General features: G+C 39.1%; 1 protein-coding gene across 2 annotated transcripts; it reads left to right on the forward strand.

Moving 5' to 3' along the window:
- The first annotated feature begins 74 nt into the window (after positions 1-74).
- Positions 75-17,574, forward strand: LOC139628398 (uncharacterized). Of its 2 annotated transcripts, XM_071490047.1 has the most exons (8): positions 75-293; positions 955-1,178; positions 1,330-1,431; positions 2,292-2,393; positions 4,020-4,133; positions 4,774-4,882; positions 13,799-13,873; positions 16,554-17,574. In XM_071490047.1, exons 1-8 carry the CDS (start codon positions 182-184, stop codon positions 16,697-16,699), a joined length of 984 nt encoding a protein of 327 aa, XP_071346148.1. In that variant the 5' UTR covers positions 75-181; the 3' UTR covers positions 16,700-17,574. The 2 variants fall into 2 exon arrangements, with proteins under 2 accessions (XP_071346148.1, XP_071346139.1); XM_071490038.1 differs by lacking the exons at positions 13,799-13,873; positions 16,554-17,574 and adding an exon at positions 6,419-8,339 and having other exon boundaries at positions 80-293.

Below are 17,574 nucleotides of genomic sequence, written 5' to 3' on the forward strand. Positions count from 1 at the left end.
CAAAACAAACTTTATTTAGATGACGACCGGTGAGTTTGACACGGAAGTAATTTGTAACTTTTCTAAAAACAGTTTTAGAACTTGGGTGATGAGCACTTGACACTCTGAACTTGCCGGTACATGTCCAGCGGCCCGGGCAGGGATCCGAGCGGCTGGTGCCCGGTGCTGTGCTGTCAGTGCGATGGAGGGAAGAGAGCAACAGGCTGAAAGTAAATGTCTGCTGAGCTTCAAAAAGTTACCAGTGTGGATCATAGAGTATGTCTGGGCTCACAAGATGATGGATATCCAAGAAGGTTGGTTTTCAGTTATTTTTATTTACTGAAAGTGTTATTCAGTTGGCGTGGCAAGACTTTACATTGCAATAACGTTGTTTGTTTGTTTGTTTGTTCAGCAGGGACCTTACTGAAAAATATTGTTACATACAGATGAACAATGTAAAAAATGCATTGAGCAGGACGTCCAGCTGAAGCTTATTTGTTAGGCTTTGAAATCTAACTTAAAACAAACAACAGTGGTAAAACAGGATCAGCATCAACTGCAGGGCAGATAAAAGAGACTGCGTTACATGTGTGTGCATGTGTCTACTGCATGTGTATTGTGTATGTGCTGAGTATGAATGCATCAACATAGGCGTGGTGTGTGTAAGTAAAGAGGAGCCCATGTAATTATAGATCTGATAAGTGAGTGGTGTCAGAGGCTGTTCAGTGTTAACATCTTCGTTGTGAAAACCATTGTTTCACTTTAACTTCTAATCGTGTTTTTAATTCTACAACCACATTAAAGAACTGAGTCTCAGCTTTAATTTTGAATATGTTTATATCAGTTGAAAGACCTGTGTGTGAGAATATGTTCCAGATTAAAGAATCACTGTAAAACACAGGAGAACTGACAGTGGTAATGAAACTAACATCAGAGGACAATGTGATGATGTGCTTGATGTTTTGTTCCTCTCAGTTGTGGACCCTTCCGATTGGCCAGATGTGGACTCCCAGCCTCTCAGCATTGAAGATTCATGGAGGCTGCGTGTTGCCTCTGCCCAGGTGTATTCCATCGTGAAGAACAGGGACATGGAGCTCTTTGAAAGAGTGATGGGCTTTCTGGAAGCCACTTACAGACTTCTGCCCAGACTGGTAGCTCCCATCAAACACATGAAGATCATGTTTGGCCTGAAAACCATGGTATGGAAATGAGTGGTGGTAACATTGACTTATTCAACAAGCATGAAAAATCATATCATCAATTGGTGCGCCTTACATGTTCTAGGAGCAGTATTTATATGCCCTGTATTTATATACTCCTCTCTCTCTCGGTTATTGTTTCTCTGTCCAGGTCATTATGTGGATGCTCAGGGAGGGCAGAGGAATGGTTGACACTCTGTTTAAAATCACCCAGTTCTTCCCAAGTAAACTACCTCAATACCAAGATCAATGTGTAAGTGTCCAGTATTGGAACTGTCCAAAGTTCTGTCTTTGAAACAACTGAACACGCTCTTACTCTGCTGATTTTAGACTTGTGTAGAAGTCAGGAGCATCCGTTTCACATAAAGTTGTACTAATCACTGTTTTAATATTAAGAATGGAAATAATGTTGACTTTTAATGTGGAAGGGGCATCTTGTAGTGACACCTGATTTTGCAGTTTCCCTCAACTCTGCAAAGCATTTCAGCATCTTTTAGCTCATTTGTTTGGTTTTCTAGTCTGTAACCTGACTCTAATGATTTATTCTCAGTAAAAAAAAACTCTGAGAAACCCACTGTCCACTATGCTGTAGATGTAAGATAAGCAACTAGCAGGTGAATACAGGTTGACACCAAAAATGGAGCTAAAAGGAGAGTTAGTCTTACACTTATATTTATCAGGTGCACAGAAATCCAAATCCGAATGAATGCTAATGTTGCCTCATGTCTGCTGCTAGACGTAAAAGCAGGTAGCTGTTAGCTAACATTAGCCATGTCAACTTCTTGAAGTGATAATTTATTAATATTGAAAGTTACAACTGTATTGTGGCAAAGCCCCTGCAGAAGCAGCCCTCGACTTATTTAAATGGAGTGAATTTTTGAGGACAAAATCTAGTGATATCTGTCTGGATATTTTTTTATTTAGCTAGAATCTTGTATGTCAGATGAATGAAATACTACATTTATTGATTAATTTATCAACTAGGTAAGAAACATGTCCTTTACAGCATTGTCCAGTTAATTATGGGGTCACCTTGCCATGCCCATGTTAAAATCCTACCAAAATGAATAGATGCAGCAGTGATCCTGTTTTTTATGTCTTTTTCTTGCACAGAGCCAACATGAGACGTTCCTCATGAGGAAGAACAATGTGGACTTTAAGACTCTGGCACAAGCTCTCGCTATGGACAAGGACAAACTTGAAGATTATATTAAGGTAGAAACAGTAAAACAGTAAAAACATCACAGTAAAAATACGTTTTGAATGAATGCTAACATCAGTACCATGAATAGACAAGTTGTAGGTGTGATTTATTTGATAGCTGTGGGGAAGAAGGACATTTTAAAGGTGTTCTTGACCTGTGGTATGTTAAAGAGGCAGCTGGAAGAGCTGGTGGGGGAGGTGGGAGGGGTGCCGTGTAATGACAGTGGCTTTCCTTATTATTGAACTTCTACTGATCTATAAACCAGAGTTTGATTGACCTGAAGCTCTACAGGTCTGTTGATTGATGTTTGTATATTTACAGTGTAAAAAGCAGATATGAAGTCCATTGATAAAATCGTGGTATGGGGGTGTGCTGAGTCCAGATGCATCATCCTCCACTGCACGTCCAAACAAGAGCAGGTTGAAAGTGCATTTAGCCTTAAATAGACCTCAGATTAAACTCAGTAATAGTATTGAAATGATGACTACATTTTATTTACACAACTGAGATTTTCTTTCAGCTGTGTAAATGATCAAATTAAGTTTTTATTATTGTCTCATGCTGCATGCTTACAACTACACAATGGACTTACAAGATACCAAAAATGACCTCAAGTAAGTCCAGAGTCTCCATACATTTTCATACAATACAACAAAAAATAAGAAAACTAAAAAATAAAGAATAAAGAAAGAAAACTATTATGATTACTTTTCATATTTCTCAAAATCAGAATTTCAGACATTCGTCTACAACAGAAGTTATACATCCCTGACAAATATAATGATAAATAATAATTAAACCGTTTGTCTAGGCTCCTTTTCTAACCATTCAGATTTCTGATCTTGTCTACATTCGGATTGTTTAGCTGAACCATGCCGTGTTCGACTGATATTCATAAATCAAAATGTTATTATCGAAAATCACACACATCACACATCCTGTTATTCTACTGAATGTTTTTTGCTTTGCCAACTCAGTGGCCAGAGGAAGTACAGCAGCTCTCAACTTAGATTTAATATACAGTGGAACAGTGGAACTTAATCCTTCATTTTGGTCTCAACAAAATATTTTCAGACCATTTTTCTTCAAACTTGAATAAAACCTGAATGAGCCCAAATCCTTAATATTGTTTGTTTGCATGCACATCGATAGTGCTTCCCCTGCTGTGGTTGGTGTGAACTGGGGTTATGAGAGAATGATTTGAGAGAATGGTTTTCTCATGATACTGCAGACTGTGAGTCCTTCTCTGTCCAGCAGGGAGCACTAACAGGTCTATATTTGAAGATAGAGAAGTCTTGTTTGTGGGGTGGTGGGATGCAATTTGGCAGAGCACAGTTTCCCAGAAATCTCTGGAACTCGGGTATTAAAGTTCGGTATGTAAAACAGTAAACAGACAAATGATGAGTAACATTGTGGACCAAAACAACTGGTTTCTATGAAAACACATTCCACCACTGTTTCATTTACCATCTGGCTAGAAACGAATTAGTCACGCTAAATTGTGCACAACAAAGTTTTTTTTTCATAACACTGCACCTTGATGCATTTGTAGCTTTCAAAATGTATAGTTAAACCTGAAGTGTCTAAACTGTGATGTACATATCCACATGAGATGACGGATGCTGTGTGATTTTCAGAAACAGATGGAGACGCAGTACGGTGAACATTATGCCCAGAAAGTGGAGGACAGGCTGCTACACTATCTACATGAGCTGGAGGCCGTGTTACCAGGAGATACTTTCATTGATAAGGTGTGTGCTTTAATCTGTGTTTGCAGTTTGGTCCCATTTGGAAAGAGAATAACTGCAGGTGCTTAAAATGTACGTTCTCATGTGGATGAAGTACACTGTAAATAGGAAGGATGTATTCATCTCCATAATTAAATGCTTAAAGTTACTGTGGAGAGTTTCTTTTAGATGAAAGTTACAACTAGTGTTTTCTGCCAAACACATAGTGTGTATTCTTGAATTATGTCAGCTATTTTTAGATTTACTCCTGGGTTTAGTCCTGAGATAGTCATCTCCTCTTTTTTTATAATATAGAGATAATTTGTTGAAGTTTTTTAGTTTTAAACTCAATCATTGTCTGTTTTTCATTAACAATTACTTAGATTTCATCGCAGTTTTTGGTAATGACATCATTTTGTGTCCGATCTTTGTTATAAGGAAAAAAGTTTGTTGGCAAATATATGTTGTCAAAATTTTTGTTCACAAAATTAACACTAATTGAGGCCTGGTCATTACGATATTTGCTCGATAGCGCCACTAGTGGTGAAAAACTCCTCAGGGTACCTTTCAGTCAGTCCATAAAAGAAAGAACCATAAAATAGACAACGCTTGAATTACCTCTGGTCATGATGGGAATTTTCACGTATGAATGTGTGCACTTTAGATACTGAAGAAAGGAAGTCCTGTTACTGACGAGGAGAAGCTGCTGTTGGAAGTTATTACTTCTGACTCCACCACCATAGCTACAACTCTAAGGAAACTGCTGCACTGTGGTAAGAAATATATTATATAGAAAATGATGAACTCAGTGAAGGTAATTCCATGCATGCATCAAGTGTCTTGATGTATGCAGGAAATGGACAAGGTATGGCATCCCCTTCCACTGTACGTCCTCTGTGTATTTTAATATTCTTTCATGCAAGCTGCATGCTGAGCGAATAGGACTGAATTTAGAGAACCAGCATCACATCTTGTTATTTTATGCTCTTGCACTGCTGGGCTTTATAAACTAAACAGCATAACGCTCTCATAAATTGAGGACGTTGATGGGAAAATGTATTCGGGGATATCGAGCGGTGCGTGTTGGAGCATTCCTTGTGTTCACAGTAGAAATTAAAAATGTATTGACAATGAAATAAACAACTACTGACCGAATGTAACTTCTTCAGTGATGCAGCCACAGCTGAATCACAGACTGGATTATCTGTTCTGTTTCTGAACATCTGTTTCTTTTAGCTGTTTTCTGTTCAGGATGGGGCCTTACAACTTTTGTGTAGCTCTCAGTAACTAGTGACGTATCCATCGCCATTTTCAGCTGACATGGTGGACGGTTGTTAAAGGAGCAGTTAATTTTAGTTTTAATTTGACTCCTCCTATAACTGGCTTGTCATGCCTGAATGAAGGCATAACAAATATTTAACATAATTGATATGTTATAAATAGATGAATCAGTGTTAAATATGTCAGGTCTGAAAAGGCCATTTAAGATACTGATATTTTTACCCTAGTGTTTTTTACCTCATCTTAATGTGCATGAGAAATAGAAATGATCAAAGTAATATGATAACAACCAATAAAATAGAGAAAAGACAATAAAAATAAAATAGAAAAAAAACAATAAAACATTTACAAACACAATAGAATAAATAGTTTTATATATACAGTTGAAACCAGAAGTTTACATACACTATATAAAAAGGCACATAACCTTTTTTTTGTGTGTGTGTGTATATATTATACAGCCTAATTAATAATGGCCATAAAATAATTATTTTTAATCTCAGTCAGGGGCTTTTTGTTACATTAAAAGTTTAGCATTGTTACTACATTATTGTCTCATTATGGACAGTTATAAAAAGATCAGAATATATGTGGTAGGACCAGATAAATTTTTATTTTTTTTTATTCCATGCATTTTTCCTCCTGGTCAGAACTGGTCGAAGATCCAGATGCTTTACACCAGTAGCGGCTAGTGTGACCTCAGTCTGCTCAAGCAGAAACACTTCACACTCCTTTTTGTCATTTTCAAAATTGTAGTCTGTACCCCCAACCTGTGCTGACTCAAGTGACATTACTAGAGGCAGTTTTATCTGACACCTTATGCAGTTGTACCAATCCAAGACGTGTAAATAATTTGATGTGTAAAATTGGCGGAGTTCTCCTTTAACATGGAACAAAATAAGATCTAATTGTGCTTGTACTATGTGTTTTTTCTGTGTTATGGTCTTTGCACGTACGGCAGCAAAATGTTAAGTCCAAATGTTTTAGACATTTGTTAATCACAATACAATGCCTTTCCATTCTTTTAGATGTTCCCTCCTGTTGTCCAGCCAGGGTTTCTCAGTCATCAGAACATGGAGAGAATGATATGCAAAGCTCTCAACTCTCAAAGTCTGCTTCATATGGCAGCTCCACAAAGGTTCTTATCAAGTCATTGCAAAGCAAAACTCCCCTGGAGGTTTTTAAGGTAGGAGAGGAGGCTACCCATGAAGTGTCCAAGGATAGCCCCTTTTTGTTGGAGAATGACAATCATTCAGATGTTAGGAGATATCAACAAACAAAGGAAGATGGTGAGGTAATTAAGAGGGTGGAGGAGGAGAGCAGTGACAAAGAAAGGCAGGAAACCAGTCAGAGAAGCAGGGAATGTGTTCGAGAAGCTGCCTCCTCTCCTCATTTCTGTTCCAAACACCACCGATGGGTGAAGAGCATCCTGCAGGAGTGTCCTGATGAGTGTTCAGAAGAGCTGCTGCTTCAGGCCAATGTTTCTTCATCTCCCACACTTTTCCAGTCATCCTCATCCACCTCTTCATCACAGGACCTCACCCCCTCTGACCTCATCCCATGTCCCCCTGACCAACAATATCCACCTTCACAGACCACTACCCATCCTCAGATAGCAGTCCAACAATCTGAACAAGCAAACCCCAAAGACGAGCGGAGTTCTGGATTGGCAAGCGATACCTCTCCAATAGAATCTCTACTTCAGCCGTCCTCCGGAGACACTCGTCTGCCTGCTTTGTTATCCCCGGTGGTCCGACTGATCGACATTGCCTCCGTCAGACGGAGATACCCAGCCTTTAACCCCAATCAAGCATCTCCAAACCACTTCATCATGTCTAGTAACAAGCAGGCAGCTTCCAATTCTGGGGTACTAACCTCTCTTCATTGCCATACCTCCAGAAACAAAGACTCTACAGTTGATCAGTTAGAAAATGTGGCCCCAACAAATCCCCCAAACACAGCATCCAAGTTGCAAACACCTCCTGCATCTCATGATGCATCTACCTCTTTCAGCTGTGAAACACAAACTCTACAGTCTTTTTCCAGACCTTTAAGAAAGCTCAGACGGGCTTGCACTACCACCAGACATTCACAGACTCTGGACGGATTCAGTCAAAACCTTTCAGCTGAACAGTTTGAAAAGGCCCCAACTACCTCAGCCTGTACTGCTAATAAAATCCTATTGTCTACCAAGTCATCTCGACAACTTGTCCCTCAGAACTCAATCAAACCTCACCCTCAGACAGACAACACCAGCCCTTTTCAATCCATAGTCGTCTCCTCTACCTCCAACTCCGATCGTCTGGCTGACAGGTCTGAGAGCCGCAGAGTCTGCAGAGCCCAGCTGAGGTTATCACTACAGAGTCAGGCTGTGCTGCTGCAGTCCACACTGCTACAGCCCTATGTAAGTCTTAGCAGGCTGAGCGCTCAGGAGTGTTACCGAGTGACTGAGGGGAGATCCTCAGCCAGACACACAGAACCTGTTTTGCGAGGCAGCAATGATGTGGAAAGAGAGAAGGTGGAGGAAGATTTGGATTCTTCTTCTTTTGATGTGAACACTCTTTACTCCAGTCATTCTTCAAGCAGTGACAGTGAGGACTTGCTTAGCTGCGACCCTGACTACAATCCTCGCATTAAAAAGAAAAGATTATTGTTAGAGTATGAGAGCACAAGGATCCTGAATCACATATGAGAACGATTGAACATATGGACCATATTGCCCAAGTGATAGTGGAAGCTTGAGAAGCTTGGGCGTTTTAAACAATATATTGGCCAAGTGTGCACTGTTTTATCATAAACAATCTCATACGATCTATTTATTTAGCTTTTTTATTTAAATTGTGATTTGTATGAAATTGAACATGTTACATTGTAAAAATCAACTTGTTACTGCTCTGGTGGACTAACTGTGTAATGGTGAGACTGTCTTCTAAATTACCTCAAACCTTGTTCATATTTCTGTACTGTAATTTATTGGTACTTATTGGCCAACATCTGCACAGATGTCAATACATCTACAATAAGCTAATATTAGCTGATTTATCAGTGTAACATTTTGTGTTGCTAGATTCAGGTTTTAGGAGCCGACATCAAGTCTGAAGGGACTGCTACACTTGCAGACAGACAAAGTTAAAATTATGTTAAGAAATGAAGACTCTGATATGATAATTTAATAAGTTATAAGAGTTGTTATAATAAGAATTTTAATGATGAGAGGGGTCACTCGGAAGGTCCCCTAAACCCACAGAGAATTACCCAACTATGCAGTTCCCCTCGTTTTAGCACCTTTTAGCTCATGGTTTTAATTTTAGGGCCCACAGCCTTGCTGCACCTTACATAATCAGCCTTATATCCAGCTACAGCAGGGACCTGTTTTCACTGAAACAGTTCAGATAAAACCACTGTAAGCTAAATGCTCCACACCAAACAGCCAATTTTACAAGGCCATGTTATATCAAACACGAGTGACTTAGCTTATTGTGGAGATTGTTGTACCCAGAACCCTGCTAAATTCAGCTTAAAAGAGTCTGTTTACAATTTTAGAAGACTGTTATTAAATACGTTTTAAAGGACATAGATTACTTGAGACATAGATAACTTCTGATTCTGAGGGGTGGTGACTGCATAACTGAAAAAAAATGCTTGTTGTAAATGTCGTACAGTTCTGAATATCATTTTGATAATGTAGCAGGTGTCTCTTGATGTTTGACTGTTTTGTAACCAGAGAAAATGGTTTGTCAGTGTAGATTTGTTGACAACCAGAGTAAATAACCCAGTGGGGTTCTTAACAAATCCTTGTCATGTTTTTTTTTAATAAGTCAGTCAGTCCAGCAACACATGGTCACCAGAGGATGAATCCTAACTGTCAAATCCTGGAAAAAAGGTTTGACTTAGCCAGTGAGATATTTTGTACAGATGGTCATGGTTCCCAGATGATGATCCACTTGCCATTGCCTGACTTTTCCTCTAGCTTTGTGCTTTTGACTGTCTTGATGACTATTAGATTGACTGATGTGAAATTTGCTGTGGTCATTCATACCCCCCCCTCTCATGTATTCAAATGTGGTCAGTCCAGCAGCATAGGAGGGACGCAAACACAGAGTGTGCAGGCTGAAAAGTTGAACCTGTTTCAACTTTTCCTGCAAAGCAACATGACGTCATTCATGTTGTCCAATCACATACATAAAATGATTGCAGCTGAGATAACTCAAAACAGTCCAGGAGAGGTTGGAAGGAATCCCTGGATTTTAGTAGAAGGCACAGCTGTGAGTCATCAGTATAGAAGTGACAGGAGATGTTGTACTTTCTAATGATGTATCCCAGAGGGAGCATTTATAGGCTGAATAGAATTGGCCCCAGGATGGAACCCTGAGGGACACCATTTAGCATGTTAGTATGATAGCACCCTGATATTAGCATTTTGCACAAAACACCAATATGCTTGAATACAGCTAACACCAGAAACTATTTGAAAACCTTAATAACAAGGCTGCTAATGACATGTGATGAGAGCAGCACTGCACTGTGTCAGAAATAAAGGGGGAATATTTTGACTTGAGGTGAGATGCTAAAGATTATGATCATTATGAGGCAAAGCTGTCTGTCCATGACAGTCACTGAGACTCACTGAGTGCAGTGAGATAATTATTTTAACACTGAAATGTAGACGTTGCTGTGCCAAAAGTTCATCGTAGTTATATATTCCATTTTAGTTGATTTCAGGATTATTCCATATTCATTCAGGTTATTTTAAGTGTTTTTTGTCATGTGGAAAAAAGCAGACTCTATGTAAATGACTTGTATGACAGGTCTGGACCGCTTGTTAACAAGAGAGACAAAAAGTATGAGAAAATTGGTGACTGTCTGGTGACTTCTCTTAAATGACTTGAGCAACTTGAGAACAACTCAGTTCTAGATCTAGAACCATTTGTGCATTGTGCTATAGAATTAAATGTTCTTTAAAGCACCAAAATCAGTGCAGCTGCTCAGAGACTGATAGAAAACAGAGCCTGGTTTTAGTAAAAGTATTTTAGGCACATAAAACTCAAAATTAAAAACCAATCTGTGTGTATAAAGCACAAGCATGGACTAACATGTATCCACTTGCCTGTTACCTTTTCAGCTGATGTTAGTGAGTATGTTTACATGGTATCCAGATTTTGAGCTTTTTCCAGTTTTTGTGTTTACACTGAACATGAAAAACCTGGTCATTCATCTCCCTGTACACATGATCAGAACGGTATCCAGGTTTCTGATCGTGTGCCTGCAGGTGTGTCCTGATTTCTCACCATTTCAGGTGCTATGAGATGGTTCAGAAACCTGGACATGGTGTTTACATGTCACAGTATCCTGGTTTCTATGGAGTACTTCAGGTAGTATATCCAGGTTTCTGATACCGGGATAAGCTGCGTACATGCACAAAACATAACCAGGATGCTAGTCTGCATGTTAACGCACTCATTCAGACATGGACTTATTCTCCATGGACTACCCTCTGGGAGTCACGTCTGCTTTCTTTGGCCAGTTACGTGCCTTTCTCCTGAGTCAGTCAATCAGCTCAGCAGACGTCAGCTCTGACTGGCGAGCTGTCCAATGGCACGACACAGCACCTGCTGTCCTCATGATGGTCAATTGAGTGATGTGTGCAAAAAAACAAAAAACAAAAAACTGGTATAGATGTGAGCGACAAATCACGAAGGGTCAGCTCTGAGATCAACAGTACCCCCTCTGTTTGCTTATGTGTATTTACACAGTGTTATTGGAGGGGATAGTAGATAGAGCCAGTCTCTGTGGTTGAGGCAAAATGAGGACACCGGTTAGTGGCTTTTGACCTGAGAATTGATTAGGAAATGTGCCCTTGAATGATACATCCTGGACATAAAGTTCAACATAGAACAAGTTGAGGATTTGACTGGATGTGAAACTTCGCATGTGGCTGCTCAGTCATCAAATCATACATATTAGTGGTTTTCTGTTAGGTTCAGACAGAGGTGTGGGGAGTGATTAAGCTTACACATTTCTTAGCCAGTGGCTGAACTAAAGAAACCTTGAGTACAGTTTTTTCAAATTCATTATGATGTGTTCTGTGCAAGTAGGTTAATAAACTCAACTGCACATTCTGATCTGAACCCTGCATTTCACTGAAGTCATTAGGGTAACCTCACATAATGTTAGCCTAGAGTGTTCAAATACAGAAATGTAATACATGACATATATGTCCCTATATCAAGAGTGATGTTGCCATATATATCACCTACAGGGGATATATTATTAATATTACATATATTATGTACATTCTCTGGATATATGAAGATTTTGAACACATAGTTAATGAGGTCTTAACATATATGAAATACCTATAGTTAAATTTGTACATGTACATATACTAAAATATCTATATGATGAACTCTTATAAGGTATAACATGTATGTATGTATATTTAATTCATATATGCTATGCTTATTAAGTATTATTATTCAACATCTTACATATAAAAAATCCTATATGGTTATATATGTTTTTCTTATTAATGTCTACCTTCCCATTCTGAGAAAGGACTAAACATATATGTCAATATATGAAATTGTTCCCATTCCCATCTGGATGCCTGTTCTACAGGAGGGTTCATACCATCTGTCAAATCTGAGAATATCGACACTGACCTGATGTGTCCGACCGTCTCTGTAACTGACTGACAGTCCCAACATTCACACCCACTTCACACTATGATCGGCCAGCTGTGGACTGGACTTGCTCCAGTTCTCTTTTATTCACTTGTTCACTTGTTAATCCAACTATTTTTGGATTTTTTTTATGTGTACAGCTGAGTGCAACACTAAGAATGCCTCCTCAGAGAGACTGTGCTGACCTTTTTAAATGTCATGTCTCCCTCTCTTTTCACTCTGCCTTCAAGTGTGGCCAGAACAACTTTAAGACTTAAGTGGACAGCATGTCTTACAAACTAGTTCTGAAAGAGCATAAAAGGTAGTTCAGCTACATTCATATTTGCATAGTGATTCAAATAGTTAAATTACTTTTTTTTGTAGTTAGCCAGGATAAACCTCCTAAATCTCAGCCTGAGGAAGAAACATCATGACCATACTTGTTTTTGTATAGAATACCAAAGGTGAATTCAATTGAAACTCAATTGTGTGGCAGTTTTTGTTCACATGTAACTTTGTATTGATTTTGTAATCTTGTATCACTTGTATGTTATTAATCTTGATCTTTTTTTTTTTACAAAGTAGTTTGAACTACTTTTTCTAAGTAGCTTTAGGTGACAAAGCTAGAGTTCTCCCTTGTGTAGCTTTGCTGTAGTTCAACTTCTTTCAACGTTAAGTGGTAGCTTGCAAAGCTATGCTTTCAAAATAGTTTCTCCAACACCGTGTATACTAATTGTTATTGTATTAAGAGCCTGTGTAACTTAAGAACATACAGGCAAATAGACAAAACACAAGGATTATCAGAAAACTTCTTCAACAATTTCCTGACACATGCACTGCAAATACTCACAACACAGTGGAAGTGTTTCCAGGGGAGACTAAGAGGTGATGAACCCAGCTGGGATGCAATAGTTGTTCAATACTGTGTGACTTTTGAAGTTAAATGTAAGTTTGCATGAGATTTACTTTCATACACTGACACAGTGTCAATCAAACACTGACTTTAGAAATTGCCAATTAAACTTCACAAAATGAGAAGCCAAAGACGGGATCTATCTCACTCTTTTTTTTCTTTAAAAAAAAAAAAAAGTTAATTTCTTGAACTGTTTCACCACCACCAATAGTTTATTTAATTTTTGCATTGCTCTTGTTGGGTATAGTTACAGCTCCACAGTAAACTTCTGACAACATGAAACTGTTTTGAAAGTTTCAGCCAGAGAGGGCAGAAGAAAACTGCTACTCAGTTAGTCTTTAAAATGCTTTTCAAAATAACAGAAGCCAGAGTCTAAGCTATATTTTCCTTTGTTTCATCCATTACTGACTATTAGTTTGTTTAGGCTAATGGAAACCATGATACACATGGACATTGACACAGCCAAAGACAGGGAGAGAGAGAGAGAGGGAGAGAGAGAGAGAGAAAGAAACTGAAACCCAGCTCTAGCTCTAGCTTCACATAATAAACTGGCTCTAACCTGACCCAAAACCCTGTACATTGTTAGGACCCATAAGTTTTCGGTGGCGTAACAGAGCTATTTTCCACATTGGTGCACATGTTTATGTCACACAGTGTCACAAGTGCATCAGAGTATCCACAGTACATTGTTTTGTGGTTAACCCACATTAGTCATGAAGCCCCCCTTCAAAACAAAAGGGTTACTAATAGTGTTATTTGCTTTTATTCAGGCATCTTTCTTTCAACAGATTTGTTCATACTGTTCATGTGGCAGGTATTTTGTTTGTGCACAGGTGCCATCATCAACAGTGGAGGACACAGTGGCCCAGGCTCTTGGCAAGGCGAGGCAGTGCTGGATAGATGGCAAGGTACAAAGTGCAGAGTATGGAGTAAACTGTGTGTGTATTGAGTTCTTATATAAGTCCTTATTAAAAAACTCTCCAAAATCAGAATGTATATGATAACATTCACAGCATTTTAGACAATACAGCTTATATATCATCAAGCACAGACAAGATAGAAATCACAACATCATGCTTAAATTGAACATTTTATTATTAGCGACTGAGTTTGTGATGCATAGATTTTTTTGAGGTATGTAACAGCAGAATCCCAACAGTCCAAACGCTGTATTAGAGTTTTTCATTCGATTCATGGACGCATTTATTTATTTGTTTCATCTCAGGTGTACAAGCTGTGACTGTTTACTGAGTTTTCCTCATATCAGTATTACATCAGATCCATGTGATGTTGAATGTTCCCACCATGCGGCTAAAGAGCAGTGGATGACTGACGTAACACTGCCTGTTTTCTGTTTTGTTTTTAAAGCCTGTGTGAATTTGTGTTGCAGTATTGCAATACACCATCTTACAATATTCAGATCTTGTTTTATGTGCAAAAATGAAAACGGCATTGTGTTGTTCTTTCAGCCCATACCTGAGGTTGGGTCCATGGGCTGGAGCAGGTAGCACAGTGTAATGCTAACTGTTTTGTTTGGTGCTATCACTAAGTGATGTCAGAGCTGGAAACCCAGTGGGGCTTTGACTGGGAAGTTTATTTGAATCCACTGCACATGGTAAAATCTGGAGATTAATTGCCCTAAACCTTTTTTCCCATTTATGGTTCCCAGTCCTACTGACTACTGGTCATCCACTGACCTCTTCTATAGCGCCACCATGAGGTTGACATTTTTGCTCTTTGATTAAACATCTCAACAGCTATTGGGCTGCTTGCCATGAAATTAGTAACAGTCATTCATGGCTCCCACACAATGAATCTTAACAGTTTTGTTGCTCTTCTGACTTTTCCTCTGGCACCACCAGCGGGTGTAGAGTGAAATCCGTGACTACTGGATGAATTGTCACAACATTTGGTACTGACATTCATGTTCCCCTGAAGATGAATTGTGAGAACTTTGATGATCCTCTTACATTTTTCCTTGCACCATCATCTGGTCAGAATTTTACTTTGTCCAAAATGTTTGTTTATGACTAGATGACATATTATTTTAGCCAAAAAACAACGGGAATCCCACTAATGAACACCACTTTTGAAATGTAAACTACATGACCTACACCAGTGATTGTCAGGTGGTGGCCTGCGGGTTGAATCTGGCCCGCTGAAGCAATCTGTTGGCGCTTTTTAGCGTGTATTCAACCAGGAGTAAGCTCTACAGGTGGGCCTACCTCCCTCATGTGCTTGCCGCAGCTTCTGGTTGTGCACTGAATAGTAGTAGGCTAGAACAGGTGAAGCTGAAACAAATTACCACCTTTTATGACTGTTGCAGTCTGTTTACATTCAAGAGTGAGGTCAAACTCGTTGCTCTTATTTAACATGTATTGTTTTATGTCAGTGGTCGGCAACTGGTGGCCCGCGGGCCAAAACTGGCCCGCCAGCAATAATATCTGGCCCGCCAGATTATTTTGATAATCAGACTTTTTAAATTTTATAATATGGAACTGACAGTTTCACATTAATCTGTAGCTAATGTCGAAATAGAGAATCTCCTTCCTCCTCAAGACGCTCATTATAATTTTATCCACCTTGAGAGTGAGTGACAGGCACAACCTGTCACATCAGGAGCAGCGCACAGCTGGTTCTACAATAGACCTGTCACAGCAGTAACAGTTAACCAAAGAATCACTTATTCTTTTTCATGTTCAGCACCCCACACCTGTAAAACTAATAACATTCCCATCAGCATTAGCTGCACGTTGTGTTTTGTGCTAATAGGCTAATGTTGGCATGCTAACAAGAAGAAGCGAAGATGGTGAACATTGTCATTTGCAGCCACATGGGGCTTTACATGTATTGAACATTGTTTTATTTTATCTTTTTTGGGCATGACTTGATGCTTCTCGTTCTGACAGTGGGGGCCGTCCTGTTGTAGGTGGCAGAGTCACTGACCCAATTTCCTCACTCACATTTACCCTTCAGGTCTAGAGATACATGCCAGAGACTTTTGCCTCTTAAATCTCCAAATGATTGTCAAACCAATAAATGAGAATTGCAGTAAATAATATAATTTTTGCTATGTTAATGTTAGCGGTTGTGGTTTGTCTCAACTGTCTGATAACCGTGTTTAGTGCATGGTCTCCCCTTGATGGAGTACCAGACAATGACTTTGCAGTTTCGGATGAACTCTGGGGTCAAACTTTAGGGCCACACAAGCAACCATAACATCCTCCTATAACACCTGAAACCAGTCTTTTGCTCATGTCTGGTTTTCATGAAATACTGGCTGGGTCTGGTATTCTCAGACATGTTGTTGTATCTGTTATCAAGGTACAAAGGACAAAAAAAAGGGTCCACAAATGGCCTGGTCACAAGAATCTATCTATATTTAAGGATACAGCTGGTGTTGTTTTATCTGATTGTTATTGATATAATATTAAATACTATTTAGAAGAAAAACAGCCATGAATTTATCCTTCTAAAAAGCATTTAATTACTGATATAAGTTCTGCTCTAACTTATGTTATAGATAATAAAATAACATTTATTACAATAATACAATTATTACTATTTATTTTGTTTTTCTTTTTGCAGGAGTACAGCTGGGCAGCACAGTGGTGCAGTGGTTGGTTACTGTCAACCTTCAGCAAGAAGGTTCTGGGGCCTTTCTGTGTGGAGTTTGCATGTTCTCCCCGTGTCTGTGTGGGTTCCCTCCGGGTATGATTAACTGGAGACTCTAGATTGCACGTAGGTGTGAATGTGAGTGTGAGTGGTTGTTTGTCTCTATATGTCAGCACTGTGATAGACTGGTGACCTGTCCAGGGTGCACCCCGCCCTCACCCAATGTCAGCTGGGATTGGTTCCAGCCTCCCAAGTGACCCTGTACGGATAAGCAGTATGGATAATAGATGGATGGAAGAGTACAGCCATGCCTTTTAGTTTATATGTCGTTTTTCTCCATGTAATTACTCACAGTGGACAGAGGGTAAAATGAACTGATGCTGAGCACAGGAGCCTCACTGACCCACACTCATGTCAGGAGTTATCCACAGATGTTGTTTCAGTTTAACTAACATTTATTGCCTTCACTGCCGCTCACTATTCCCTCTGCAAGCTGCAGTTCACTGAACATAGCTGAAGGAAACTGGATACATGTGAAATATGATCCAAATACATTCTGTGGCAAAACAACACCATCATCAGTGCGTTTTGTCTAAACTGTTTTTGACTGACTCACATATTGATTTAACACAATGTGACAGTCTAGAGGCTGTTTTGTTGACTCAGGTATTAACTATAGTATGTCATACGCACCATGAATAAGTAACTTTCTGTTTGGGCAGGGAGCACCATAGACATAAGGGGTTAATGACTTACAGTTACTCTTACTGTTTCCTGAATTTTTGTTTGCCTTGTTGTTTCGACTGAAGTATTTCAGAAAACATTTTTACATCCATCACATATGGGACAAAGTCTCATTCTGTAAAATGTAAAATTATGTAAAATTATAAAGTAGCTATAATAAGCATTTTTATATTAACAGTGGATCACATAACTGCTGATGTGGCTGAAAGTGTTGGTGCTGTTACACCTCAGTGAAACAATGCTCTGTTTT

Source organism: Trachinotus anak, unplaced genomic scaffold (genome assembly GCF_046630095.1).
Source record: "Trachinotus anak isolate AG129_WGS33_773 ecotype Australia unplaced genomic scaffold, CSIRO_AGI_Tana_v1 ptg000002l, whole genome shotgun sequence".
NCBI lineage: Eukaryota > Metazoa > Chordata > Actinopteri > Carangiformes > Carangidae > Trachinotus > Trachinotus anak.

Excerpts from the sequence above, each read along its gene's own strand:
- LOC139628398 (XM_071490038.1), top strand. The coding sequence starts at position 182 with ATGGAGGGAAGAGAGCAACAGGCTGAAAGTAAATGTCTGCTGAGCTTC. Across the intron at positions 1,432-2,291 it reads CTCAATACCAAGATCAATGT|AGCCAACATGAGACGTTCCT; the intron begins GTAAGTGTCCAG and ends TTTCTTGCACAG. Across the intron at positions 2,394-4,019 it reads AACTTGAAGATTATATTAAG|AAACAGATGGAGACGCAGTA; the intron begins GTAGAAACAGTA and ends TGTGATTTTCAG.